Here is a 27573-nt window from a genome sequence, read left to right as displayed (position 1 = left end):
TTAGTGGTTGAGGTTAAGTTAGGTTTGTCTTTTAAAATACACCTACACATAGTGGAAAAACCAATTTTATTTCTACGTTTACCAGTTTTTGTAATGTGTAATGTTCCTGCAGCAAGAATATCATAAACTTTGTGTAATGCTATTATCTGCCAGATGGTGAAGTCACCCATTTAATGGTAGTAGCCTAGTGATCTGGTTTTTTTCCAAAACTCATTGGGCACTTTAAACACATTCCACATGTCTCTAGAGACCCCCCCGCAACAAATCAGTGCCATCTAGGTCTCCTAGCAACACTTGACTCCGTGCTGTGTTACAGGTAGCTTCTATTTTAACGAGTGAAACATAAATGAGTCAGCATCTGCTCTGCACATCACTTAGATGATCAGCTCACATGATCGGCTCAAATGAGCTTTCAGACAAAACAAAAACAATAGACTGTGATGCTCTAACCTCTGAATTATTATGGAGTATTCATATTATGGGTTGTATCAATATTATGGTTTAAAAACATCTTTATTCTATGCATTTATCCCACAAATAAGTAAAATTGTTACTTATACAATTCAAGCCAAATAACTCTGATCTTCATGATCAAGTCAGATTGGTTGGTGTAAAAGATTGGCAATACACAATAGTTAGTCAGGATCACATAAAATAGCACAAAAATGCTTGATGCTGTTCATTTTAGGCTGTTTCACTATTTTTTATTTTTGCTGTATAAAGCATTATTAACACTAATTAACCCTAAGCAACAATTTTCTTCTGGGTTTTTAGGTTAATTTGACAATGTCTTTTGTCTGTTCATTTTGGATAGCAGCAATTAACAGTGGCCAAAAATCAATAAATAAATAACCCCAGGGTTCTCCAGGGTTCCATTGAAGGTCGAAGGTGAAACTGCAACTAAAACATAAATCAAAATAACTTTCAGATTACCACATATTGGGAAGTTTTTGAAACTTTTGTTTCTTCTCCTATTCTTAGCTGTGTTTTGCTTTGCTTTTCTCTGTTGGGCTTTTACATGTGGAACCATTTTCCATCTTTTACAATTGAAGATTTGCAAATAAACCAGCGGCTGCATACTTCTTTGCTCTACTCACTGACTGCAGTTTTTGTAACGTTTTTTTTTAATGAAAATAATCCATTTTGTGACTTTGCTAACCAGCAAGCGCTCCATCCCCAACATCTTCTGAAGTGAGGAGTCAGAGGGAGGGGGGGCATTAGCAGCCTGTGCTAAGGAGGAAGCTAGTCCTTCCAAGTGACACAAGCAAAAAATGATCCATACATTCTGTTTTTCCAAATATGTGAAACTAGGTTGTGTTTTCTGCTTTTTCCAGCTTGACACGACATATTTGTTACTTTAGAACCTCAGCCTTTCTCCAGTCTGTAAACCCAGTTTGTGGGATTTAAAGCTCCTTGTAGTTGTAATTCCATTAAGTGCTCTGGTAGACTCTGCAGTACTAGAACCAGGCACGTGCACACATAAGGCCCTGGCAGATCATGGAGGGACAGGAAGTTAAGTACTAAGTAAAAAAAAAACAACAAAACACTGGGGTAATTTTCTAAATAAATTAAGAATATTTATGGCAAATTCATAGCTTCCTCACTACGTAATATTTTCTGATTAGAATTGCCTTCTTTAAACACTGAATCATCAGTTTCACCATTTTTTGAATTAAAATCTTTCCAATCACAACAAAAGTCTGTTTAGGGGATAAGATGCAACAGAGAACCTGTGAATCCCAACATAGAACAACCTGACAGTGTTGAACTGAAAACTACACACTTCTAGGACCCATTTACACTGCAGGGTTCAAGTGACCCAATTCCGATTTTTCCCTGTCATGTGGCACAGATCGGATATGACCTGTGAACGTGTAAGCAGGAAAAAACGCATGGATTCCGATTTTCAGGCCTCATTCAGATGTGGAAATAAATCAGATACAAATCGGATACGTGCATTTGCGTGTGCCATGTAAGCAGAGAAATCGGATATTCCCCATTAAATGTGAGTCGTACGTCGGTAACGTCAACTCAGGACACCACCAACTGACATCAAATGACCTATTAAGGTGCTTTAGTGCGCTGATTTTTCTGTTTGAGGACAGCTGTAACCCCATCAGCGTGTTACCTTTCAGCCTCAGGATTCAGACCGTAGTTGGAAACCACTGTTACTTCCGGTCCGGTCCCGGTCGGGACGCAAACGGTAACTAATCAAGCGGGACACCGTTGCTCTGGAACAGGCTAGAAACTGTTTATTTCTTTGCTTGGATCAAACTGTTAGTACAGCACAACGTCTGCAAACAGTTCCTCATTCAAACTCAGAGAGAGCACATAAGCCGGCCGAGCTGCCCTCCTTTTTCCTCTCCCGTGCATCCCCTCTCCTGCCTCATCCAGGAGCGCCCAAGGCAACGCCTCCTTCCATCGCTGCGTTGCCTCCATGACAACCGCAGTCACACAAAAGAAACACAACAAAAAGGGGAGGGTTTCACCGTGCTAAACGTATGCCATTTGGACCAACATGCATCTTCTAATTGTTCTTTTATTACTGTTATGATTATTATTAAGGGCCTGCTCGCTCATGATTTTTTTAATCTGTGCGATCAGTGCTCAGGTCCACAGAAGTCGGAAATGCTGCTACGTTACGTAGTCCTCAGAACGTCTACGTTTGATAGATTCAGCATTGTATAGTGTAAATGCCAAAATCGGATACGTGTCACTTTTAAAAGATGATGTAAGCGGGTCGTCAAAAAAAATCGGATATAGTCAGAAAATTGGATTTGGGCATCAAGACCTGCAGTTTAAATGCAGCCTTAGTGACTGAAGACAATTCACAGAAACGAAGACAGCTGTGGATGATCAACATAATCCTGGAGTGAACATGACCAAAAACACCACTGACCAACCAAACTAAACCGCAGAATCCTCACTGCAACACTATGATAACGTTAAATATTGTTAAAAATTCCAGCATTCTGGGGATAAAAAATGTAGAATATCTGTGTTAAAAGCATTACCATTTGCATTAAACTTGATTCATGTTGATTATCAACAACAACAATTTGTTTACATGAAGAAATGACTATTGTATCACTTTCACCTACAGTAGCTGAGTATTTCTCTATTAGTAGTTTATTCACTTTATTTCCTTATTGTTTAAAGGACAAAAAAAAAGTGTTTTTGCTGCCCTTTTCCGGCTTTGAACCCCCACCCCTCTAAAATCCTGTGCACGTCCCTGACTAGAACAGAATCTGAAGGGCATTTCTAGTCTTGTCTATCAGTGCTGACTTACTGGTCTGTCAGGCTTCTTTCATTTCCTGTTTATGTTTGCATGCTGACTTCAAGCCAAAGCCAGGTCAAAAGCTGCATGTCATCATGACATTTTTAAATCAAATCAAAATAAATCAAACTATTGGTGCTAACTGGAGGAAGGTTAAGGGACATCTGTAACTACAGCTATATCAGTATGTAGAATATGGTTAGAATGGTTTTTTTAGAGTCAAACTGATCAAATGTCAGAGATGCTTCAAGATTTATCCGCTTTCATTTCAAAAACACGATTCAGAAGCTCAGCGGTCTGTGTTTAGAGTATAAACAGATCCGGCAAAGACTCCAAGCTGATAAATGGTGTGCAGTATCACAGCTAATGCTGCAAAATATGCTCGATACCTGCTGTGAGAATGTGACCCATCAGAAAATGTAGAACATGCCTCTGCATGTTTGGGATTTCATGGTTTCTCCTGTCACTTTTAGCTGCTAAGTTGTTTTCTACAAAGAGCTGACATACATTTTCTGTTAAACTCTGTTATGAAACAATGGCTTTCCAAAGTGTCCCATTGACTATGTTGTATTTATCACGAGGGAATAATTTTTAGTCATTCAGAATAAGCTCAGTGAAGGAAAAAAGTTTTTGATCCTTTGCTGATTTTGTAGATTTGCCCACTTGAAAAGAAAGTGACAGTCTGTGTTCCTATCGGTAGATTCAGTTGAACAGTGAGAGATATAAAAGCATAAAGAAAATTAAGAACTTAAATTCAATGAAAATGGTCTCTTTTTTTTGCATTTCATTGAGGGAAATAAGTATTTGAACCCTCTCAAAACCCCTCATTAACAAACCCAGAGGTCATAGGTTTCTTGTAGGTTTCCTCACATCCCAGGAGGAATTTCGGTCCACTCTTCTGTCCAAATTACTTCCAAAACATTAAGATTTGGGGGATGTCACCTGGCAACTCTGAGCTTCAGCTCTCTTTATGGGTGTTTGTATAGCATTGAGGTCCAGAGACTGGCTGGGCCACTCCATCACCTTGATATGGTTTTTTCATCCATTCCTTGGTTGCCTTGGTTTTCATTACCCTTATCGTTTTAAGCCTCCTAGTGGAGGGAAGGAGGTTCTCACTGACCATTTGATGGTACATGGCTCCCCCCATCCTCTCATCCGCCCGGTGAAGTAGTTCCGTGCAGGACCCCCCCAAAGCGTGTTTTCACCTCTACGCTTGACAGTTTGTGTTGATACCAAAAAGCACAATTTTGGTCTCATCTGACCACAGCACATTCTCCCAATCACTCTCTAAATCATGAAGGTGTTTACTGACAAACTTCAGGCAGGTCTGCACAGGAGCCTTCTTAGGCTGGGGACCTTCGCCAGCTCTGCGAGATGTTAAACCACTGCGGCGTAAAGTCTTCCCAATGGTTTTCTTGGTGACTGTGGTCCAGACATCTTTGAGATCATCAACTAACTGCTGCTGTGCTGTTTTAGGTAGATTTCTCACTGTTCTCATGATCATGAAAACCCCACCAGGTCAGATGTGGTTTGGAGCCCCAGACCTATAGGTAGATTGTTGGTTATGTTGGCACAGTTGCACCAACATTTGTTGCCTTAACCCCCAGATTCTTGCTGATGGTTTTGTAGTTCATTCCTGTCTTGTGCAGATTTACAATCTTCTCTCTTAAATCCACTGAAAGCTTTTAAGTCTTCCACATGTTGGAGAGTTTGGAGTCTGACTGAATCTGTGGACAGGTGTCTCTTTATAGGTGATCAGTTCAAACGGGTGAAGTGACAGGCTGATTAGGAGAGTCTGACTGTCCTGTGTGGACTACAACTCTTAATGGTTACTAGGGCATCAAATACCCTGGTAACCTCAATGAAATCCAAATAACTTTGTCTAAATTCCTTAAAGCTGATTTCTTGTTTTTCTTTGTGATTTTCTCTCTCACTGTTCAAATGAACCAACCATTAGGATGGCAGACTGTCAATTTCTTTTTAAGGGGTAAACATATAAATCAGCGAGGGATCATTTCCTCAATTTTATCTGTTCATTTATTGTACTAATATACACTGCAGATAAGGAATTGGTCAATTTCTTGCAAATTAGCATCCAGAGAAGTTTTTGGTTTAAACTTTTAGACTCAGATTTACTTTATTCTTCAGATTTTAATTTTAAGGTAGTTTTTGATATACATGGTCAGCTACCACATGCGTTGTAAGGTATTTTTAAAATAAATTAAAAAACAAATGAAACCACTCAATCCTTTCTTTTCTGTTAACAGGTATGAATGCAGCAGTCCGTGCTGTTGTCAGAATGGGCATCTATGTTGGAGCAAAGGTCTACTTCATCCATGAGGTGAGCTGCAGCTCAGCTTCCCCACATCCCTCCAGGAGGGTCTGTGCTTCCGTTGCACTGAGCAGTCAATTTAATTTGGGCTGACCAGTCTTTTTTGTTCTGGATGGTGTCTAGGAGGAGCCAGCTGGACCCAAAGACCTTAAAATGTGCTTTTTACATAACAGGCTTTGAATTCTGAATGTGTAATACTTTCAAATCCCTTATTTACTGTCGGAAATGCAAAATTCCCCAAGGATTTGGATAGTTTTTAAACAGGAAGCTGCAAAGCTGCAAAGTTTCAAATGAATCACAAACATTACAGATTTCCTGTATTTTTCGTGGTTTGTCAGTCATTTTTGCACAAATGAAAGTTGGCGTGGAGTAAGCCCACCCCGATTTCCCATCATCCATCTGTTTACATGCTCTCCCGCTAGCTTACAGCCCCTCGCAACTCCAACCTAACATTAGCGGGGCAACAAAAATGGTGAGCAATATAGAAGCTATCCAGCTGTACAGTTTAAAGCCAGATTCCAGCTCAGACAAGGAAAACAAAGACTACTGTACTGTAAAAGAAAGCGTTACCACAAAGGACATACATTCGTCAGTTTTCGTGGCCTACCACTTGGTGGCTGAGTTGCTGTTGTGCCCAAACTCTTCCGTTTTGTTATGACAGAGCTGACAGTTGACTGTGGAATATTTAGGAGCGAGGACATTTCACAACTGTATTTGTTGCACAGGTGGCATCTTATGACAGTTCCACACTGGAATTCACTGAGCTTCTGAGAACGGCACATTGTTTCCCAAGTGTTTGTAAAAACAGTCTGCAAGCCTGAGTGTTTCATTTTATACACCTGTGGTCAGAACAAGTGAATAGGACACCTGAGTCTGCTTTGATCCTGAATTTTAGCTAGCATGTCTGCTACTGCTGTTTTTGTTCCACTTAGGATCATGCAACCTTGTTGCATCTTTTTCAGCTACTTGCACACTAGCTATCATGAATCTGAGGCTCCCTACTAAAACATGAAACATCAACCAACATCTTAGATCTTAACATTAAGACACAGCATCTACTTTTAATGTAAAGACTATTGTTTTCAAGCGGAACCATTTTTATTCCAGGGCTACCAGGGGATGGTGGACGGTGGGGACAACATCAAAGAGGCAACATGGGAAAGTGTCTCCAGCATGCTGCAAGTGGTAGGCACAGCTTTTCTAATTCAGTTTTCTTTTAAAAACAAGACTTTGAAGAGTGCTTTAGGATTTTTAGATATATTAAGAGTTACCGGAACAAAGAAGCCATCTTATGTTGGTGTTAACATGGTCTGTAGGCTGGGATGATTTTTGAAAATCGGTCTATAGCAACACCTTAAATAGATCCAGTGAAATTTTTGTCCAAAGGAGGGAAATTATTTAGTGAAACCCATAGAAGAAGTCAGATTTACCTCTAGCATGTGAGTACAGTGTTCCCTAGCTGAATCGATACATGTCTGTCTGAAAAAAAGTGGATACAATGTTAATTAGGGGTTTTACAGCCTTGAAACATCTAAAATCCTACCTTGCAGATTTCACCCATCGCGGGCAACTTTTAGAACCTAAGTTCTAAAGGAAGCTCTGTCTAGCGGTTACAAACGATGTTAGCATGAAATATCTAGCGTGTCAGGACAGAATTTATGTGAGCCCTTTATTATTGGAGATGTCACCGGCAACACCTAAATAACACGCTATTTGACCTACCACATAACACATCTCTTTAACTCCTCCCGTAATCATCGTAAATCAGCGGATTCTGACACGGTGAAGAGCGGCTCTTTGTGTCTTATCAGCTTGGCTTCGATGTGAACGGCACAAAGCCATCGATTTATGCTGATTGTGTAAATGCATGAAGAGTTACAGTTGTCCAAATAATGCCAACACTGGAGCTAAAGCCCTGGTGGTAAATTGTCAAAGTGAAGAGGCAACAGTTTGACATCCTCTTTGGGTTGTTGTTCACCTATCGGCAGTGTGTGAATGTGTGTGTCCATGGGTGAATGAGACTGTGACTGTAAAGCGCTTTGGACCCTCAAAGAAGGTAGAAAAGCGCTATATTATATAAGTATACATCATTTATCATTTACCATTTACCATCCCTTCAGTGATTTGCACAGGTGGTTTGGCAAAGTTTTTTTTTACAGCGGATGCCCTTCCTGACACATCCCTGTATTTTATCTGGGCAGGGTACCACCTCAGGGAGACCCAGGCTTGGGTACCCTTGTGGCTACATAGCTAGGCAGTAGCTCAAAGGGGTCTTGCCCAAGGACCCACACTGGATGAAGCTAATCTCAGCTCCTAAGAAACAACCCCTGGTTTCCCATGCACCAGTCCTACACACTGCCAACTGAGCAATCCAGCTGCAATGACTTCCTCTTTCTGGCTGGTTCGAGACAAAACTATATGGGGATAGGTCAGTTTAACTGGTGACCACTAGGGACCTGTTACCCAGGCAAAACAGACTCCATTCACTTGAACGTGTTACAGCTCTGCTTTACAACAAACACAAACCTTAACAGCAGCTCCAACACCTGTTTTCATCTCAGTGGTTAAAATACAAATCTAAAACAACCGTGTTAACAGATACATTTTTTAAAACTTTGCAGTTTTGTTTTTATTTTTGAGACTGATTAAGCACTGAAATGGGGGCTTGGTCATTTGATTGACATCAACTGTAGAACGGCCTTGGTGGGCATGCTCCAACAACTGGAAAGTTCTGCACGGAATTTTCAAAACCAGTGCTGAGCTTTTTTCTTGGCCGCACAGATGCAGAGAAAGAGTTGCGTTTAAGGTTACGGGTTATGGTTAGGGTTAACCCACCAAATGGTTCCTGAGCGCGGCTGTTTCTGCAGCTCACTGCTTCTACAGGGGATGGATCAAATGCGGAGAACACATTTCATGCACCTAGGTGCATGACAGCTAATGGGACTTCAACTTCAAGTTTAATTTTAAATATGTTCGGCCAACAACAGAATCCAGCTTTGGAAGCACTTAAAATACATGCGGGCAATGCAGTCATGTGCCGTCTTCTCTTCTCCCCCGCCTGAGCTTGTGCACGCTTGGCAGGGCAGATCAGGGAGCTTGCACATGCACTCTTGGGCCGTTCTGACCTCACAACAGCTCATCAATTAAAAAAGAGTATCTTTGTGACAGTTTGAAAGTGATTTAAAAACTCAAAAATGCCAAACTGAAATGATTTCTTATTACATTTGTTCTCTTTCATTAGAAAATGCCTCAAGTACATCTCAAAAACTCAAAAAACACGATTTTCCTCAGTGGGGGCCTTTAAGTCTTTGGATTACCTTAATGTATTTTTGTTTTATCAATGTGTTCGTAATTCTAAGACAAATTCAGCCCCTTGAAATATCCTTCATTAGAGTATCTGTTTCTGCAACAGCTCCTTTCACACTGCCACATGTTGTTTTTGTGCTGTAAATGATCAAAAGGAGACAGCAGCCATTACTGAAAATGTTTTGTAGTGTAATGTGATGTAAGCCTATTTACCAAGTTGATTTAACAGATTTGTTTTGTCTCTGTGGTCTTGCCTCAGGGTGGTACAGTCATTGGCAGCGCTCGCTGTAAAGAGTTTCGTACCCATGAAGGACGCTTGAAAGCTGCTCACAACCTGGTGCAGCGCGGGATCACTAACCTGTGTGTGATTGGTGGAGATGGCAGCTTGACTGGAGCCAACCTTTTCAGGGAGGAATGGAGTGGCTTGTTGAATGAGCTTTTGGAGCAAGGTGGTGGCTCAGATAAATTTTTTATTTTGTATTTTTTTAACATCTCATACAACAGCATTTTGGCCATACTTTTCCTAGGTCTCATCAATGAAGAGGCTGTCAGCAGTAACTCTGTGCTCCACATTGTTGGCATGGTTGGCTCCATTGACAATGACTTCTGTGGCACGGACATGACCATTGGAACCGACTCAGCCCTGCATCGGATCATTGAGGTGGTTGATGCTATCATGACAACTGCTCAAAGGTGACAAGTCTAATATAAAATAAATTAGAAATATTTTTATACCTTTGACACTAATACTCCCATTTTCAGCCACCAGAGGACTTTTGTACTTGAGGTCATGGGTCGACATTGTGGGTAAGTTAAGACGGAAATCATTTATAACATATTGGATTGTTCTTTTAGTAATTTTTTAACATGAACAAGCATATTTGTGTGTATTTAGGTACCTTGCACTGGTCAGTGCTCTGGCATGCGGAGCAGACTGGGTCTTTATTCCAGAAATGCCCCCTGATGATGGCTGGGAAGACAATATGTGCCAAAAACTGTCAGAGGTAACATACATCCAAAATCCCCACAAAATTTACAATCCATATTTTAAGGTTACACTTGAAGTTCATACACTGATGTAGATGTAATTATGCACATGCATTTAATAGAGCATTTTACCCATATTAAGGAAAAGCTCTGCATAATCCCCTATCATAATATATAAGTGGGATATACTGGGTTTATTAAGAAAACCATGAGTTATAAAAACCTTTTTATTCCCCATTGTTTTTATTTTGACTATCTAGAAAATGCTAAAGTGTAACGTGTAAAAGTTTCTTTCCAGTCTTTCAGACTATTCAAGATGACTTTTAAAATAAAAAGAGGCAACTTCAGTAGAAATGTATGTAATGATGTTTAAATTGCATCTAATAGAGAAGCTGACATTCTAATGGACTCCTCAATGTACAATTATAACCTTTATTAATTGATGTTTATTGTCATGGATTACACATTTTTGAAAACCATTAATGTAATCTAGAACAGCCCCTTAATTATTTCTTTTGCACATTAAACCAATGAATCCTTAAAATAATTCTTTGCATTAGCATGATGTTCAATGACAGCTGTTTTTGTATTTCCACTTTGAAAGTAAAATAAAACAATAAAAGTTTAGAATCTTTTAGTTTTGGTTGACATAGATGTTAGGACCACAAATTGTGAGATGTCATAGAGTCCATACATATGAATACAAGCAGGTGTTTTACAAGCAATATAATTTGTCAAACGCTTCAGTTACAAAGAGTTGGCTTTATATCCCACAATTCCAGACGTGGGTGTAAAATCTGTCCTGGGTTCCAATTAATTAGTAGCTTTGTCTTTCACACAGATCTATTTAGGGAATAGCAGTCTCTTCGGCCGACACCAATTTATGTAGTACTTGACATGGACATGTAGTTCTTTGATACGTCTGATGTTTTGTAAAAAATTACCCTGGTAAGCCCACAACCTTTGAATAACCTACAAGTTCCGTCTGAAAACCCATTGTGCTATCCATTGAGCCACAAGGCCTACAAAATCGATTTTTCAAGAAATCTCCTTTTTTTTAGCTTGAAACCCAGACATGGACTTTGCAATATTATTTATTTTAAGAGTTTCATCTCCAACATTGTGACCCTATTGAAGTCAAAAGCCAACAACTCCGAACTATAAAGAATGTTGAATTTAGAAGTATAAGATGTCAGTATCCATACTTACCTATAAATACCAGCAGGTGTTTCAGAAGCAATATATAAAGCTACCGTTACAAAGAGTTGGCTTTATATGTTCACGATTCTAGACCTGGGTAAAAAATCTGTCCTGGATTCCAAAAACGCTAGTAGCATTGTCTCCGACTGACACCTATTTAAGTAGTATTTGACATGGAGTTAATGTAGCTGTTTGAAACGTCGAATATTTTGTAAAAAAAGGCCCTGGTTGGACTTGAACGCAACACCACAGGGCGCCACAGGGCCCACAAAACTGGTAAATCCACAAATCTCCCTTATCAAGCCGAAAACACAGACATGAACTGCAATATTGTAGATTTAATGAGTTTATCTCAAACATTGTGTTCCCATTGAGATCAAAAGCCAACAACTCCTCGCTGTAATAAATGTCGAATTGAGAAGTGTAAGACGTCATAGTGTCCATACTTCCTCATCCCTTGTGCTATCCTTGGCACTTTAACATTGGGAGTTGGGTCATCTATACTAGGGTTGTGCCGATGGGTGATGGGTGACTGACATCCCGATGGAGAGACCACCATCGTGATGCCACGCCCCCGCCACGTTGCGCGTCGACACCATAAGCCGCGGTTACATGTACAAAATATCCTGATGGGATCAATGGTCGGATTAGAATCCAACCGTGTAGATGGGCCCAGAAAAATGTTTTCAGAATATAAAAACGTTCACTAAGGTCACAATTTCGGTCGGAATAAACCATTCGCACATGCGCAGTTTTCGCACATGCGCAGTTTGAAAACCGGAAGGGGATACAACTTCCGCCGAGCGGCTTTTTTTCCAAACTTTATTGAATGTAACAATTCAATACAAAACGATAACAGCGCCGAGCGGCTATATATATTGACATGTCAGCTCGGTAAAATACGAGATGATCTTCTAAACGTGCTTTTAATAATGTTACGGTTATTATGAAACACCTGTTCGCTCATCATTTGAATTTTAATCCGTGTGGTCAGTGCTTTTTCTGAACGTAGCCAGAATAGCAGTATGCTAACACGGGCTAACAACATTAGCTTTGGGTGGCGCTGCATCCTGTGAACAACATCAGCCTTTATTTAGTGGGGACACGACTGGAAACACAAATCCACGTGATTGTTTGAATGTTTTCTAAGGACTGAGCGACATTTCTGCTTTGATGTTCAAACCGCTGTGTGTCTGCTGACGATCCGAGCTGTGCTCAGACACACTTTTAGACCCGGTTCTGAGTTTGATAGCTCGTACCCCTAGAGCTGCGGGACGGATCGCAGTCTTAAATCTCCCACACATACCGCTCATGTACCCCCCCCCCCCCCTCCCATCAAACACAAAGCTGTAAATCCACACTCCGCTGGTCCACTCCGCCAGTTAAGTGCGGGAGCGGACTACTTCTTTTCTATCTTGCTTGTTACTTTTTCTGTTAAAGTCACTTCCCTCAGTTTATACTGGATCATCGCGGATTAACCATTAGTTGGGAAATAAAATGAAAAAAGAAAAATAACGAATAGCAGTTATATAAGAACGAAAAATGCAAAAATACCCCCCCCTACGATGTCATCGTCCATCCCGATGGTTGACAGCAAACATCGTCAATGGCCAATTTAGAGGACATCGCCCAACCCTAATCTATACCCCACAAGACGGTGTGCTAAACCTTTTTTCTTCAACGAATTGTGATTGTCACTGGTGTCCATGGATTACATGAAATCCTCTTCACCTTTATCCAACTTTGTCATGGTAGGGATATTACGTCAATGTAAGGGTGGGGTCATAGGAAAGCACAAGGGTTAGAAATACTGTCAAAGCTGCTGTTACAAAGAGTTGGCTTTATATGTTCACGGTTCCAGGCGTGGGTGAATAATCTGTCCTGGATTCCAAATAGCTAGTAGCATTGTGTCCAACTGATACCTATTTATGTAGTATTTTACATGGAGTTAATGTAGTTGTTTGAAATGTCTAATATTTTGTAAAAGCTGACCCTGGTGGGACTTGAACCCACAACCTTTGAATGATCTACAAGATCCACCTAGAAGTCCAATGCGCTATCCATTGCGCCACAGGGCCCACAAAACTGGTTAATCAACAAATCTCCCTTATCAAGCCAAACACACAGACATGAACTGCAATATTGTAGATTTAATGAGTATATTTCAAACATTGTGTTCCCATTGAGATCAAAAGCCAACATCTCCTCGCTGTAATAAATGTCGAATTGAGAAGTGTAAGACGTCATAGTGTCCATACTTCCTCATCCCTTGTGCTATCCTTGGCTCTTTAACATTGGGAGTTGGGTCATCTATACCCCACAAGACGGTGTGCTAAACCTTTTTACTTCAACGAATTGTGATTGTCACTGGTGTCCATGGATTACATGAAATCCTCTTCACCTTTATCCAACTTTGTCATGGTAGGGATATTACGTCAATGTAAGGGTGGGGTCATAGGAAAGCACAAGGGTTAAAAATACTGTCAAAGCTGCTGTTACAAAGAGTTGGCTTTATATGTTCACGATTCTAGGCGTGGGTGAATAATCTGTACTGGATTCCAAATAGCTAGTAGCATTGTGTCCAACTGACACCTATTTAAGTAGTTTTTGACATGGAGTTAATGTAGTTGTTTTAAATGTCTAATATTTTGTAAAAGCTGACCCTGGTGGGACTTGAACCCACAACCTTTGAATGACCTACAAGATCCACCTAGAAGTCCAATGCGCTATCCATTGCGCCACAGGGCCCACAAAGCTGTTAAATCAACAAATTTCCCTTATCAAGCCGAACACACAGACATGAACTGCAATATTGTAAATTTAATGAGTATATCTCAAACATTGTGTTCCCATTGAGATCAAAAGTCAACAACTCCTTGGTGTAATAAATGTCGAATTGAGAAGTGTAAGACGTCATAGTTTCCATACTTCCTCATCCCTTGTGCTATCCTTGGCTCTTTAACATTGGGAGTTGGGTCATCTATACCCCACAAGACGGTGTGCTAAACCTTTTTTCTTCAACGAATTGTGATTGTCACTGGTGTCCATGGATTACATGAAATCCTCTTCACCTTTATCTAACTTTGTCATGGTAGGGATATTACGTCAATGTGAGGGTGGGGTCATAGGATAGCGCAAGTGTTAAAAACACTGTCAAATCTGCTGTTACAAAGAGTTGGCTTTATATGTTCACGATTCCAGGCGTGGGTGAATAATCTGTCCTGGATTCCAAATAGCTAGTAGCATTGTGTCCAACTGATACCTATTTATGTAGTATTTTACATGGAGTTAATGTAGTTGTTTGAAATGTCTAATATTTTGTAAAAGGTGACCCTGGTGGGACTTGAACCCACAACCTTTGAATGACCTACAAGATCCACCTAGAAGTCCAATGCGCTATCCATTGCGCCACAGGGCCCACAAAACTGGTAGTCAACAAATCTCCCTTATCAAGCCGAACACACAGACATGAACTGCAATATTGTAGATTTAATGAGTATATCTCAAACATTGTGTTCCCATTGAGAACAAAAGCCAACAACTCCTTGCTGTAATAAATGTCGAATTGAGAAGTGTAAGACGTCATAGTGTCCATACTTCCTCATCCCTTGTGCTATCCTTGGCTCTTTAACATTGGGAGTTGGGTCATCTATACCCCACAAGACGGTGTGCTAAACCTTTTTTCTTCAACGAATTGTGATTGTCACTGGTGTCCATGGATTACATGAAATCCTCTTCACCTTTATCTAACTTTGTCATGGTAGGGATATTACGTCAATGTGAGGGTGGGGTCATAGGATAGCGCAAGTGTTAAAAACACTGTCAAATCTGCTGTTACAAAGAGTTGGCTTTATATGTTCACGATTCCAGGCGTGGGTGAATAATCTGTCCTGGATTCCAAATAGCTAGTAGCATTGTGTCCAACTGATACCTATTTATGTAGTATTTTACATGGAGTTAATGTAGTTGTTTGAAATGTCTAATATTTTGTAAAAGGTGACCCTGGTGGGACTTGAACCCACAACCTTTGAATGACCTACAAGATCCACCTAGAAGTCCAATGCGCTATCCATTGCGCCACAGGGCCCACAAAACTGGTAGTCAACAAATCTCCCTTATCAAGCCGAACACACAGACATGAACTGCAATATTGTAGATTTAATGAGTATATCTCAAACATTGTGTTCCCATTGAGAACAAAAGCCAACAACTCCTTGCTGTAATAAATGTCGAATTGAGAAGTGTAAGACGTCATAGTGTCCATACTTCCTCATCCCTTGTGCTATCCTTGGCTCTTTAACATTGGGAGTTGGGTCATCTATACCCCACAAGACGGTGTGCTAAACCTTTTTTCTTCAACGAATTGTGATTGTCACTGGTGTCCATGGATTACATGAAATCCTCTTCACCTTTATCCAACTTTGTCATGGTAGGGATATTACATCAATGTAAGGGTGGGGTCATAGGATAGCACAAGGGTTAAAAATACTGTTAAAGCTGCTGTTACAAAGAGTTGGCTTTATATGTTCACGATTCCAGGCGTGGGTGAATAATCTGTCCTGGACTTCATATAGCTAGTAGCATTGTGTCCAACTGACACCTATTTAAGTAGATTTTGACATGGAGTTAATTTAGTTGTTTGAAATCTCTAATATTTTTTAAAAGCTGACCCTTGTGGGGCTTGAACCCACAACATTTGAATGACCTACAAGATCCACCTAGAAGTCCAATGCGCTATCCATTGCGCCACAGGGCCCACAAAACTGGTAAATCAACAAATCTCCCTTATCAAGCCGAACACACAGACATGAACTGCAATATTGTAGATTTAATGAGTATATCTCAAACATTGTGTTCCCATTGAGATCAAAAGCCAACAACTCCTGGCTGTAATAAATGTCGAATTGAGAAGTGTAAGACATCATAGTTTCCATACTTCCTCATCCCTTGTGCTATCCTTGGCTCTTTAACATTGGGAGTTGGGTCATCTATACCCCACAAGACGGTGTGCTAAACCTTTTTTCTTCAACGAATTGTGATTGTCACTGGTGTCCATGGATTACATGAAATCCTCTTCACCTTTATCCAACTTTGTCATGGTAGGGATATTACGTCAATGTAAGGGTGGGGTCATAGGAAAGCACAAGGGTTAGAAATACTGTCAAAGCTGCTGTTACAAAGAGTTGGCTTTATATGTTCACGGTTCCAGGCGTGGGTGAATAATCTGTCCTGGATTCCAAATAGCTAGTAGCATTGTGTCCAACTGATACCTATTTATGTAGTATTTTACATGGAGTTAATGTAGTTGTTTGAAATGTCTAATATTTTGTAAAAGCTGACCCTGGTGGGACTTGAACCCACAACCTTTGAATGACCTACAAGATCCACCTAGAAGTCCAATGCGCTATCCATTGCGCCACAGGGCCCACAAAACTGGTTAATCAACAAATCTCCCTTATCAAGCCAAACACACAGACATGAACTGCAATATTGTAGATTTAATGAGTATATTTCAAACATTGTGTTCCCATTGAGATCAAAAGCCAACATCTCCTCGCTGTAATAAATGTCGAATTGAGAAGTGTAAGACGTCATAGTGTCCATACTTCCTCATCCCTTGTGCTATCCTTGGCTCTTTAACATTGGGAGTTGGGTCATCTATACCCCACAAGACGGTGTGCTAAACCTTTTTACTTCAACGAATTGTGATTGTCACTGGTGTCCATGGATTACATGAAATCTTCTTCACCTTTATCCAACTTTGTCATGGTAGGGATATTACGTCAATGTAAGGGTGGGGTCATAGGAAAGCACAAGGGTTAAAAATACTGTCAAAGCTGCTGTTACAAAGAGTTGGCTTTATATGTTCACGGTTCCAGGCGTGGGTGAATAATCTGTCCTGGATTCCAAATAGCTAGTAGCATTGTGTCCAACTGATACCTATTTATGTAGTATTTGACATGGAGTTAATGTAGTTGTTTGAAATGTCTAATATTTTGTAAAAGCTGACCCTGGTGGGACTTGAACCCACAATCTTTGAACGACCTACAAGATCCACCTAGAAGTCCAATGCGCTATCCATTGCGCCACAGGGCCCACAAAACTGGTAAATCAACAAATTTCCCTTATCATGCCGAACACACAGACATGAACTGCAATGTTGTAGATTTAATGAGTATATCTCAAACATTGTGTTCCCATTGAGATCAAAAGCCAACAACTCCTGGCTGTAATAAATGTCGAATTGAGAAGTGTAAGACGTCATAGTGTCCATACTTCCTCATCCCTTGTGCTATCCTTGGCTCTTTAACATTGGGAGTTGGGTCATCTATACCCCACAAGACGGTGTGCTAAACCTTATTTCTTCAACGAATTGTGATTGTCACTGGTGTCCATGGATTACATGAAATCCTCTTCACCTTTATCTAACTTTGTCATGGTAGGGATATTACGTCAATGTAAGGGTGGGGTCATAGGAAAGCACAAGGGTTAAAAATACTGTCAAAGCTGCTGTTACAAAGAGTTGGCTTTATATGTTCACGGTTCCAGGCGTGGGTGAATAATCTGTCCTGGATTCCAAATAGCTAGTAGCATTGTGTCCAACTGATACCTATTTATGTAGTATTTTACATGGAGTTAATGTAGTTGTTTGAAATGTCTAATATTTTGTAAAAGCTGACCCTGGTGGGACTTGAACCCACAACCTTTGAATGACCTACAAGATCCACCTAGAAGTCCAATGCGCTATCCATTGCGCCACAGGGCCCACAAAACTGGTTAATCAACAAATCTCCCTTATCAAGCCGAACACACAGACATGAACTGCAATATTGTAGATTTAATGAGTATATTTCAAACATTGTGTTCCCATTGAGATCAAAAGCCAACATCTCCTCGCTGTAATAAATGTCGAATTGAGAAGTGTAAGACGTCATAGTGTCCATACTTCCTCATCCCTTGTGCTATCCTTGGCTCTTTAACATTGGGAGTTGGGTCATCTATACCCCACAAGACGGTGTGCTAAACCTTTTTACTTCAACGAATTGTGATTGTCACTGGTGTCCATGGATTACATGAAATCCTCTTCACCTTTATCCAACTTTGTCATGGTAGGGATATTACGTCAATGTAAGGGTGGGGTCATAGGAAAGCACAAGGGTTAAAAATACTGTCAAAGCTGCTGTTACAAAGAGTTGGCTTTATATGTTCACGGTTCCAGGCGTGGGTGAATAATCTGTCCTGGATTCCAAATAGCTAGTAGCATTGTGTCCAACTGATACCTATTTATGTAGTATTTTACATGGAGTTAATGTAGTTGTTTGAAATGTCTAATATTTTGTAAAAGCTGACCCTGGTGGGACTTGAACCCACAACCTTTGAATGACCTACAAGATCCACCTAGAAGTCCAATGCGCTATCCATTGCGCCACAGGGCCCACAAAACTGGTTAATCAACAAATCTCCCTTATCAAGCCAAACACACAGACATGAACTGCAATATTGTAGATTTAATGAGTATATTTCAAACATTGTGTTCCCATTGAGATCAAAAGCCAACATCTCCTCGCTGTAATAAATGTCGAATTGAGAAGTGTAAGACGTCATAGTGTCCATACTTCCTCATCCCTTGTGCTATCCTTGGCTCTTTAACATTGGGAGTTGGGTCATCTATACCCCACAAGACGGTGTGCTAAACCTTTTTACTTCAACGAATTGTGATTGTCACTGGTGTCCATGGATTACATGAAATCCTCTTCACCTTTATCCAACTTTGTCATGGTAGGGATATTACGTCAATGTAAGGGTGGGGTCATAGGAAAGCACAAGGGTTAAAAATACTGTCAAAGCTGCTGTTACAAAGAGTTGGCTTTATATGTTCACGGTTCCAGGCGTGGGTGAATAATATGTCCTGGATTCCAAATAGCTAGTAGCATTGTGTCCAACTGATACCTATTTATGTAGTATTTTACATGGAGTTAATGTAGTTGTTTGAAATGTCTAATATTTTGTAAAAGCTGACCCTGGTGGGACTTGAACCCACAACCTTTGAATGACCTACAAGATCCACCTAGAAGTCCAATGCGCTATCCATTGCGCCACAGGGCCCACAAAACTGGTAAATCAACAAATTTCCCTTATCATGCCGAACACACAGACATGAACTGCAATGTTGTAGATTTAATGAGTATATCTCAAACATTGTGTTCCCATTGAGATCAAAAGCCAACAACTCCTGGCTGTAATAAATGTCGAATTGAGAAGTGTAAGACGTCATAGTGTCCATACTTCCTCATCCCTTGTGCTATCCTTGGCTCTTTAACATTGGGAGTTGGGTCATCTATACCCCACAAGACGGTGTGCTAAACCTTTTTACTTCAACGAATTGTGATTGTCACTGGTGTCCATGGATTACATGAAATCCTCTTCACCTTTATCTAACTTTGTCATGGTAGGATTATTACGTCAATGTGGGGATGGGGTCATAGGATGGCACAAGGGTTAAAAATACTCTTAAATCTGCTGTTACAAAGAGTTGGCTTTATATGTTCACGATTCTAGGCGTGGGTGAATAATCTGTACTGGATTCCAAATAGCTAGTAGCATTGTGTCCAACTGACACCTATTTAAGTAGTTTTTGACATGGAGTTAATGTAGTTGTTTGAAATGTCTAATATTTTGTAAAAGCTGACCCTGGTGGGACTTGAACCCACAACCTTTGAATGACCTACAAGATCCACCTAGAAGTCCAATGCGCTATCCATTGCGCCACAGGGCCCACAAAACTGTTAAATCAACAAATTTCCCTTATCAAGCCGAACACACAGACATGAACTGCAATATTGTAAATTTAATGAGTATATCTCAAACATTGTGTTCCCATTGAGATCAAAAGTCAACAACTCCTTGTTGTAATAAATGTCGAATTGAGAAGTGTAAGACGTCATAGTTTCCATACTTCCTCATCCCTTGTGCTATCCTTGGCTCTTTAACATTGGGAGTTGGGTCATCTATACCCCACAAGACGGTGTGCTAAACCTTTTTTCTTCAACGAATTGTGATTGTCACTGGTGTCCATGGATTACATGAAATCCTCTTCACCTTTATCTAACTTTGTCATGGTAGGATTATTACGTCAATGTGGGGGTGGGGTCATAGGATGGCACAAGGGTTAAAAATACTCTTAAATCTGCTGTTACAAAGAGTTGGCTTTATATGTTCACGATTCTAGGCGTGGGTGAATAATCTGTACTGGATTCCAAATAGCTAGTAGCATTGTGTCCAACTGATACCTATTTATGTAGTATTTGACATGGAGTTAATGTAGTTGTTTGAAATGTCTAATATTTTGTAAAAGCTGACCCTGGTGGAGTTTGAACCCACAACCTTTGAATGCCCTACAAGATCCACCTAGAAGTCGAATGCACTATCCATTGCGCCACAGGGCCCACAAAACTGGTAAATCAACAAATTTCCCTTATCATGCCGAACACACAGACATGAACTGCAATGTTGTAGATTTAATGAGTATATCTCAAACATTGTGTTCCCATTGAGATCAAAAGCCAACAACTCCTGGCTGTAATAAATGTCGAATTGAGAAGTGTAAGACGTCATAGTGTCCATACTTCCTCATCCCTTGTGCTATCCTTGGCTCTTTAACATTGGGAGTTGGGTCATCTATACCCCACAAGACGGTGTGCTAAACCTTTTTTCTTCAACGAATTGTGATTGTCACTGGTGTCCATGGATTACATGAAATCCTCTTCACCTTTATCTAACTTTGTCATGGTAGGATTATTACGTCAATGTGGGGGTGGGGTCATAGGATGGCACAAGGGTTAAAAATACTCTTAAATCTGCTGTTACAAAGAGTTGGCTTTATATGTTCACGATTCTAGGCGTGGGTGAATAATCTGTACTGGATTCCAAATAGCTAGTGGCATTGTGTCCAACTGACACCTATTTAAGTAGCTTTTGACATGGAGTTAATGTAGTTGTTTTAAATGTCTAATATTTTGTAAAAGCTGACCCTGGTGGGACTTGAACCCACAACCTTTGAATGACCTACAAGATCCACCTAGAAGTCCAATGCGCTATCCGTTGCGCCACAGGGCCCACAAAACTGTTAAATCAACAAATTTCCCTTATCAAGCCGAACACACAGACATGAACTGCAATATTGTAAATTTAATGAGTATATCTCAAACATTGTGTTCCCATTGAGATCAAAAGTCAACAACTCCTTGCTGTAATAAATGTCGAATTGAGAAGTGTAAGACGTCGTAGTTTCCATACTTCCTCATCCCTTGTGGTATCCTTGGCTCTTTAACATTGGGAGTTGGGTCATCTATACCCCACAAGACGGTGTGCTAAACCTTTTTTCTTCAACGAATTGTGATTGTCACTGGTGTCCATGGATTACATGAAATCCTCTTCACCTTTATCTAACTTTGTCATGGTAGGGATATTACGTCAATGTGAGGGTGGGGTCATAGGATAGCGCAAGTGTTAAAAACACTGTCAAATCTGCTGTTACAAAGAGTTGGCTTTATATGTTCACGATTCCAGGCGTGGGTGAATAATCTGTCCTGGATTCCAAATAGCTAGTAGCATTGTGTCCAACTGATACCTATTTATGTAGTATTTTACATGGAGTTAATGTAGTTGTTTGAAATGTCTAATATTTTGTAAAAGGTGACCCTGGTGGGACTTGAACCCACAACCTTTGAATGACCTACAAGATCCACCTAGAAGTCCAATGCGCTATCCATTGCGCCACAGGGCCCACAAAACTGGTAGTCAACAAATCTCCCTTATCAAGCCGAACACACAGACATGAACTGCAATATTGTAGATTTAATGAGTATATCTCAAACATTGTGTTCCCATTGAGATCAAAAGCCAACAACTCCTTGCTGTAATAAATGTCGAATTGAGAAGTGTAAGACGTCATAGTGTCCATACTTCCTCATCCCTTGTGCTATCCTTGGCTCTTTAACATTGGGAGTTGGGTCATCTATACCCCACAAGACGGTGTGCTAAACCTTTTTACTTCAACGAATTGTGATTGTCACTGGTGTCCATGGATTACATGAAATCCTCTTCACCTTTATCCAACTTTGTCATGGTAGGGATATTACGTCAATGTAAGGGTGGGGTCATAGGAAAGCACAAGGGTTAAAAATACTGTCAAAGCTGCTGTTACAAAGAGTTGGCTTTATATGTTCACGGTTCCAGGCGTGGGTGAATAATCTGTCCTGGATTCCAAATAGCTAGTAGCATTGTGTCCAACTGATACCTATTTATGTAGTATTTGACATGGAGTTAATGTAGTTGTTTGAAATGTCTAATATTTTGTAAAAGCTGACCCTGGTGGGACTTGAACCCACAACCTTTGAATGACCTACAAGATCCACCTAGAAGTCCAATGCGCTATACATTGCGCCACAGGGCCCACAAAACTGGTAAATCAACAAATTTCCCTTATCATGCCGAACACACAGACCTGAACTGCAATGTTGTAGATTTAATGAGTATATCTCAAACATTGTGTTCCCATTGAGATTAAAAGCCAACAACTCCTGGCTGTAATAAATGTCGAATTGAGAAGTGTAAGACGTCATAGTGTCCATACTTCCTCATCCCTTGTGCTATCCTTGGCTCTTTAACATTGGGAGTTGGGTCATCTATACCCCACAAGACGGTGTGCTAAACCTTATTTCTTCAACGAATTGTGATTGTCACTGGTGTCCATGGATTACATGAAATCCTCTTCACCTTTATCTAACTTTGTCATGGTAGGATTATTACGTCAATGTGGGGGTGGGGTCATGGGATGGCACAAGGGTTAAAAATACTCTTAAATCTGCTGTTACAAAGAGTTGGCTTTATATGTTCACGATTCTAGGCGTGGGTGAATAATCTGTACTGGATTCCAAATAGCTAGTAGCATTGTGTCCAACTGACACCTATTTAAGTAGTTTTTGACATGGAGTTAATGTAGTTGTTTTAAATGTCTAATATTTTGTAAAAGCTGACCCTGGTGGGACTTGAACCCACAACCTTTGAATGACCTACAAGATCCACCTAGAGGTCCAATGGGCTATCCATTGCGCCACAGGGCCCACAAAACTGTTAAATCAACAAATTTCCCTTATCAAGCCGAACACACAGACATGAACTGCAATATTGTAAATTTAATGAGTATATCTCAAACATTGTGTTCCCATTGAGATTAAAAGCCAACAACTCCTGGCTGTAATAAATGTCGAATTGAGAAGTGTAAGACGTCATAGTTTCCATACTTCCTCATCCCTTGTGCTATCCTTGGCTCTTTAACATTGGGAGTTGGGTCATCTATACCCCACAAGACGGTGTGCTAAACCTTTTTTCTTCAACGAATTGTGATTGTCACTGGTGTCCATGGATTACATGAAATCCTCTTCACCTTTATCTAACTTTGTCATGGTAGGGATATTACGTCAATGTGAGGGTGGGGTCATAGGATAGCGCAAGTGTTAAAAACACTGTCAAATCTGCTGTTACAAAGAGTTGGCTTTATATGTTCACGATTCCAGGCGTGGGTGAATAATCTGTCCTGGATTCCAAATAGCTAGTAGCATTGTGTCCAACTGATACCTATTTATGTAGTATTTTACATGGAGTTAATGTAGTTGTTTGAAATGTCTAATATTTTGTAAAAGCTGACCCTGGTGGGACTTGAACCCACAACCTTTGAATGACCTACAAGATCCACCTAGAAGTCCAATGCGCTATCCATTGCGCCACAGGGCCCACAAAACTGGTAGTCAACAAATCTCCCTTATCAAGCCGAACACACAGACATGAACTGCAATATTGTAGATTTAATGAGTATATCTCAAACATTGTGTTCCCATTGAGATCAAAAGCCAACAACTCCTTGCTGTAATAAATGTCGAATTGAGAAGTGTAAGACGTCATAGTGTCCATACTTCCTCATCCCTTGTGCTATCCTTGGCTCTTTAACATTGGGAGTTGGGTCATTTATACCCCACAAGACGGTGTGCTAAACCTTTTTTCTTCAACGAATTGTGATTGTCACTGGTGTCCATGGATTACATGAAATCCTCTTCACCTTTATCTAACTTTGTCATGGTAGGGATATTACGTCAATGTGAGGGTGGGGTCATAGGATAGCGCAAGGGTTAAAAATACTGTTAAAGCTGCTGTTACAAAGAGTTGGCTTTATATGTTCACGATTCTAGGTGTGGGTGAATAATCTGTACTGGATTCCAAATAGCTAGTAGCATTGTGTCCAACTGACACCTATTTAAGTAGTTTTTGACATGGAGTTAATTTAGTTGTTTGAAATCTCTAATATTTTGTAAAAGCTGACCCTCGTGGGGCTTGAACCCACAACCTTTGAATGACCTACAAGATCCACCTAGAAGTCCAATGCGCTATCCATCGCGCCACAGGGCCCACAAAACTGGTAAATCAACAAATCTCCCTTATCAAGCCGAACACACAGACATGAACTGCAATATTGTAGATTTAATGAGTATATCTCAAACATTGTGTTTCCATTGAGATCAAAAGCCAACAACTCCTGGCTGTAATAAATGTCGAATTGAGAAGTGTAAGACATCATAGTGTCCATACTTCCTCATCCCTTGTGCTATCTTTGGCTCTTTAACATTGGGAGTTGGGTCATCTATACCCCACAAGACGGTGTGCTAAACCTTATTTCTTCAACGAATTGTGATTGTCACTGGTGTCCATGGATTACATGAAATCCTCTTCACCTTTATCTAACTTTGTCATGGTAGGGATATTACGTCAATGTGGGGGTGGGGTCATAGGATGGCACAAGGGTTAAAAATACTCTTAAATCTGCTGTTACAAAGAGTTGGCTTTATATGTTCACGGTTCCAGGCGTGGGTGAATAATCTGTCCTGGATTCCAAATAGCTAGTAGCATTGTGTCCAACTGATACCTATTTATGTAGTATTTTACATGGAGTTAATGTAGTTGTTTGAAATGTCTAATATTTTGTAAAAGCTGACCCTGGTGGGACTTGAACCCACAACCTTTGAATGACCTACAAGATCCACCTAGAAGTCCAATGCGCTATCCATTGCGCCACAGGGCCCACAAAACTGGTAAATCAACAAATTTCCCTTATCATGCCGAACACACAGACATGAACTGCAATGTTGTAGATTTAATGAGTATATCTCAAACATTGTGTTCCCATTGAGATCAAAAGCCAACAACTCCTGGCTGTAATAAATGTCGAATTGAGAAGTGTAAGACGTCATAGTGTCCATACTTCCTCATCCCTTGTGCTATCCTTGGCTCTTTAACATTGGGAGTTGGGTCATCTATACCCCACAAGACGGTGTGCTAAACCTTATTTCTTCAACGAATTGTGATTGTCACTGGTGTCCATGGATTACATGAAATCCTCTTCACCTTTATCTAACTTTGTCATGGTAGGATTATTACGTCAATGTGGGGATGGGGTCATAGGATGGCACAAGGGTTAAAAATACTCTTAAATCTGCTGTTACAAAGAGTTGGCTTTATATGTTCACGATTCTAGGCGTGGGTGAATAATCTGTACTGGATTCCAAATAGCTAGTAGCATTGTGTCCAACTGACACCTATTTAAGTAGTTTTTGACATGGAGTTAATGTAGTTGTTTTAAATGTCTAATATTTTGTAAAAGCTGACCCTGGTGGGACTTGAACCCACAACCTTTGAATGACCTACAAGATCCACCTAGAAGTCCAATGCGCTATCCATTGCGCCACAGGGCCCACAAAACTGTTAAATCAACAAATTTCCCTTATCAAGCCGAACACACAGACATGAACTGCAATATTGTAAATTTAATGAGTATATCTCAAACATTGTGTTCCCATTGAGATCAAAAGTCAACAACTCCTTGCTGTAATAAATGTCGAATTGAGAAGTGTAAGACGTCATAGTTTCCATACTTCCTCATCCCTTGTGCTATCCTTGGCTCTTTAACATTGGGAGTTGGGTCATCTATACCCCACAAGACGGTGTGCTAAACCTTATTTCTTCAACGAATTGTGATTGTCACTGGTGTCCATGGATTACATGAAATCCTCTTCACCTTTATCTAACTTTGTCATGGTAGGGATATTACGTCAATGTGAGGGTGGGGTCATAGGATAGCGCAAGTGTTAAAAACACTGTCAAATCTGCTGTTACAAAGAGCTGGCTTTATATGTTCACGATTCCAGGCGTGGGTGAATAATCTGTCCTGGATTCTAAATAGCTAGTAGCATTGTGTCCAACTGATACCTCTTCTTCTTCCACTTTCGGCTTCTCCCATCAGGGGTCGCCACAGCGAACAAGTCGCATGGTAAATTTGGCAATGTTTTACGCCGGATGCCCTTCCTGACGCAACCTTCTCAAACCGGGCTTGGGACCGGCACAGAGGTAGAGAAGGGAATAGGGAGCAGCCTGGAGTCGAACCCGGGTTTCACAGACGGAAGGCGCTGCAAACCAGCACGAGCTAAACCGGCTCGCTGTCACTGGTGTCCATGGATTACATGAAATCCTCTTCACCTTTATCTAACTTTGTCATGGTAGGATTATTACGTCAATGTGGGGGTGGGGTCATAGGATGGCACAAGGGTTAAAAATACTCTTAAATCTGCTGTTACAAAGAGTTGGCTTTATATGTTCACGATTCTAGGCGTGGGTGAATAATCTGTACTGGATTCCAAATAGCTAGTAGCATTGTGTCCAACTGATACCTATTTATGTAGTATTTGACATGGAGTTAATGTAGTTGTTTGAAATGTCTAATATTTTGTAAAAGCTGACCCTGGTGGGACTTGAACCCACAACCTTTGAATGACCTACAAGACCCACCTAGAAGTCCAATGCGCTATCCATTGCGCCACAGGGCCCACAAAACTGGTAAATCAACAAATTTCCCTTATCATGCCGAACACACAGACATGAACTGCAATGTTGTAGATTTAATGAGTATATCTCAAACATTGTGTTCCCATTGAGATCAAAAGCCAACAACTCCTGGCTGTAATAAATGTCGAATTGAGAAGTGTAAGACGTCATAGTGTCCATACTTCCTCATCCCTTGTGCTATCCTTGGCTCTTTAACATTGGGAGTTGGGTCATCTATACCCCACAAGACGGTGTGCTAAACCTTTTTTCTTCAACGAATTGTGATTGTCACTGGTGTCCATGGATTACATGAAATCCTCTTCACCTTTATCTAACTTTGTCATGGTAGGATTATTACGTCAATGTGGGGGTGGGGTCATAGGATGGCACAAGGGTTAAAAATACTCTTAAATCTGCTGTTACAAAGAGTTGGCTTTATATGTTCACGATTCTAGGCGTGGGTGAATAATCTGTACTGGATTCCAAATAGCTAGTGGCATTGTGTCCAACTGACACCTATTTAAGTAGCTTTTGACATGGA

At 40.5% G+C, this 27573-nt stretch overlaps 1 protein-coding gene and 20 non-coding genes across 27 annotated transcripts in view; 1 reads left to right on the top strand and 20 right to left on the bottom strand.

Annotated features, from left to right (window-relative positions):
• Positions 1 to 27573, top strand: part of LOC101163356 (ATP-dependent 6-phosphofructokinase, platelet type) — a 93548-nt gene that overhangs the window by 2962 nt on the left and 63013 nt on the right. For all 7 annotated transcript variants that reach the window (XM_004078738.4, XM_004078740.4, XM_078934361.1 and 4 more), the window contains exons 2-7: positions 5545 to 5618; positions 6717 to 6794; positions 9175 to 9364; positions 9443 to 9608; positions 9678 to 9722; positions 9811 to 9919. In XM_004078738.4, coding sequence (XP_004078786.2) covers positions 5545 to 5618; positions 6717 to 6794; positions 9175 to 9364; positions 9443 to 9608; positions 9678 to 9722; positions 9811 to 9919 — 662 coding nt within the window. The remainder of the gene's footprint in view (positions 1 to 5544; positions 5619 to 6716; positions 6795 to 9174; positions 9365 to 9442; positions 9609 to 9677; positions 9723 to 9810; positions 9920 to 27573) is intronic.
• Positions 13091 to 13180, bottom strand: trnar-ucu (transfer RNA arginine (anticodon UCU)). Its single transcript is given in 2 exon segments — positions 13091 to 13126; positions 13144 to 13180. It is a non-coding gene; the product is annotated as a tRNA-Arg (tRNA).
• On the bottom strand, positions 13761 to 13850 carry trnar-ucu (transfer RNA arginine (anticodon UCU)). The gene is given in 2 exon segments: positions 13761 to 13796; positions 13814 to 13850. It is a non-coding gene; the product is annotated as a tRNA-Arg (tRNA).
• trnar-ucu (transfer RNA arginine (anticodon UCU)) lies at positions 14431 to 14520 on the bottom strand. The gene is given in 2 exon segments: positions 14431 to 14466; positions 14484 to 14520. It is a non-coding gene; the product is annotated as a tRNA-Arg (tRNA).
• trnar-ucu (transfer RNA arginine (anticodon UCU)) lies at positions 15100 to 15189 on the bottom strand. The gene is given in 2 exon segments: positions 15100 to 15135; positions 15153 to 15189. It is a non-coding gene; the product is annotated as a tRNA-Arg (tRNA).
• trnar-ucu (transfer RNA arginine (anticodon UCU)) lies at positions 15769 to 15858 on the bottom strand. Its single transcript is given in 2 exon segments — positions 15769 to 15804; positions 15822 to 15858. It is a non-coding gene; the product is annotated as a tRNA-Arg (tRNA).
• Positions 16439 to 16528, bottom strand: trnar-ucu (transfer RNA arginine (anticodon UCU)). Its single transcript is given in 2 exon segments — positions 16439 to 16474; positions 16492 to 16528. It is a non-coding gene; the product is annotated as a tRNA-Arg (tRNA).
• trnar-ucu (transfer RNA arginine (anticodon UCU)) lies at positions 17109 to 17198 on the bottom strand. The gene is given in 2 exon segments: positions 17109 to 17144; positions 17162 to 17198. It is a non-coding gene; the product is annotated as a tRNA-Arg (tRNA).
• Positions 17779 to 17868, bottom strand: trnar-ucu (transfer RNA arginine (anticodon UCU)). The gene is given in 2 exon segments: positions 17779 to 17814; positions 17832 to 17868. It is a non-coding gene; the product is annotated as a tRNA-Arg (tRNA).
• trnar-ucu (transfer RNA arginine (anticodon UCU)) lies at positions 18449 to 18538 on the bottom strand. The gene is given in 2 exon segments: positions 18449 to 18484; positions 18502 to 18538. It is a non-coding gene; the product is annotated as a tRNA-Arg (tRNA).
• trnar-ucu (transfer RNA arginine (anticodon UCU)) lies at positions 19119 to 19208 on the bottom strand. Its single transcript is given in 2 exon segments — positions 19119 to 19154; positions 19172 to 19208. It is a non-coding gene; the product is annotated as a tRNA-Arg (tRNA).
• On the bottom strand, positions 19789 to 19878 carry trnar-ucu (transfer RNA arginine (anticodon UCU)). The gene is given in 2 exon segments: positions 19789 to 19824; positions 19842 to 19878. It is a non-coding gene; the product is annotated as a tRNA-Arg (tRNA).
• Positions 21129 to 21218, bottom strand: trnar-ucu (transfer RNA arginine (anticodon UCU)). Its single transcript is given in 2 exon segments — positions 21129 to 21164; positions 21182 to 21218. It is a non-coding gene; the product is annotated as a tRNA-Arg (tRNA).
• trnar-ucu (transfer RNA arginine (anticodon UCU)) lies at positions 21799 to 21888 on the bottom strand. Its single transcript is given in 2 exon segments — positions 21799 to 21834; positions 21852 to 21888. It is a non-coding gene; the product is annotated as a tRNA-Arg (tRNA).
• Positions 22468 to 22557, bottom strand: trnar-ucu (transfer RNA arginine (anticodon UCU)). The gene is given in 2 exon segments: positions 22468 to 22503; positions 22521 to 22557. It is a non-coding gene; the product is annotated as a tRNA-Arg (tRNA).
• Positions 23138 to 23227, bottom strand: trnar-ucu (transfer RNA arginine (anticodon UCU)). The gene is given in 2 exon segments: positions 23138 to 23173; positions 23191 to 23227. It is a non-coding gene; the product is annotated as a tRNA-Arg (tRNA).
• On the bottom strand, positions 23808 to 23897 carry trnar-ucu (transfer RNA arginine (anticodon UCU)). Its single transcript is given in 2 exon segments — positions 23808 to 23843; positions 23861 to 23897. It is a non-coding gene; the product is annotated as a tRNA-Arg (tRNA).
• Positions 24477 to 24566, bottom strand: trnar-ucu (transfer RNA arginine (anticodon UCU)). The gene is given in 2 exon segments: positions 24477 to 24512; positions 24530 to 24566. It is a non-coding gene; the product is annotated as a tRNA-Arg (tRNA).
• trnar-ucu (transfer RNA arginine (anticodon UCU)) lies at positions 25147 to 25236 on the bottom strand. Its single transcript is given in 2 exon segments — positions 25147 to 25182; positions 25200 to 25236. It is a non-coding gene; the product is annotated as a tRNA-Arg (tRNA).
• Positions 25817 to 25906, bottom strand: trnar-ucu (transfer RNA arginine (anticodon UCU)). Its single transcript is given in 2 exon segments — positions 25817 to 25852; positions 25870 to 25906. It is a non-coding gene; the product is annotated as a tRNA-Arg (tRNA).
• On the bottom strand, positions 26945 to 27034 carry trnar-ucu (transfer RNA arginine (anticodon UCU)). Its single transcript is given in 2 exon segments — positions 26945 to 26980; positions 26998 to 27034. It is a non-coding gene; the product is annotated as a tRNA-Arg (tRNA).

The sequence above is a fragment of the Oryzias latipes genome, chromosome 17 (genome assembly GCF_053564925.1).
Source record: "Oryzias latipes strain Hd-rR chromosome 17, Olatipes_Hd-rR_3.1".
In the NCBI taxonomy this organism is placed as follows: Eukaryota; Metazoa; Chordata; class Actinopteri; order Beloniformes; family Adrianichthyidae; genus Oryzias; species Oryzias latipes.
Note: the sequence above shows the minus strand (reverse complement) of the source record. Positions and strands in the feature narration are given on the sequence as shown.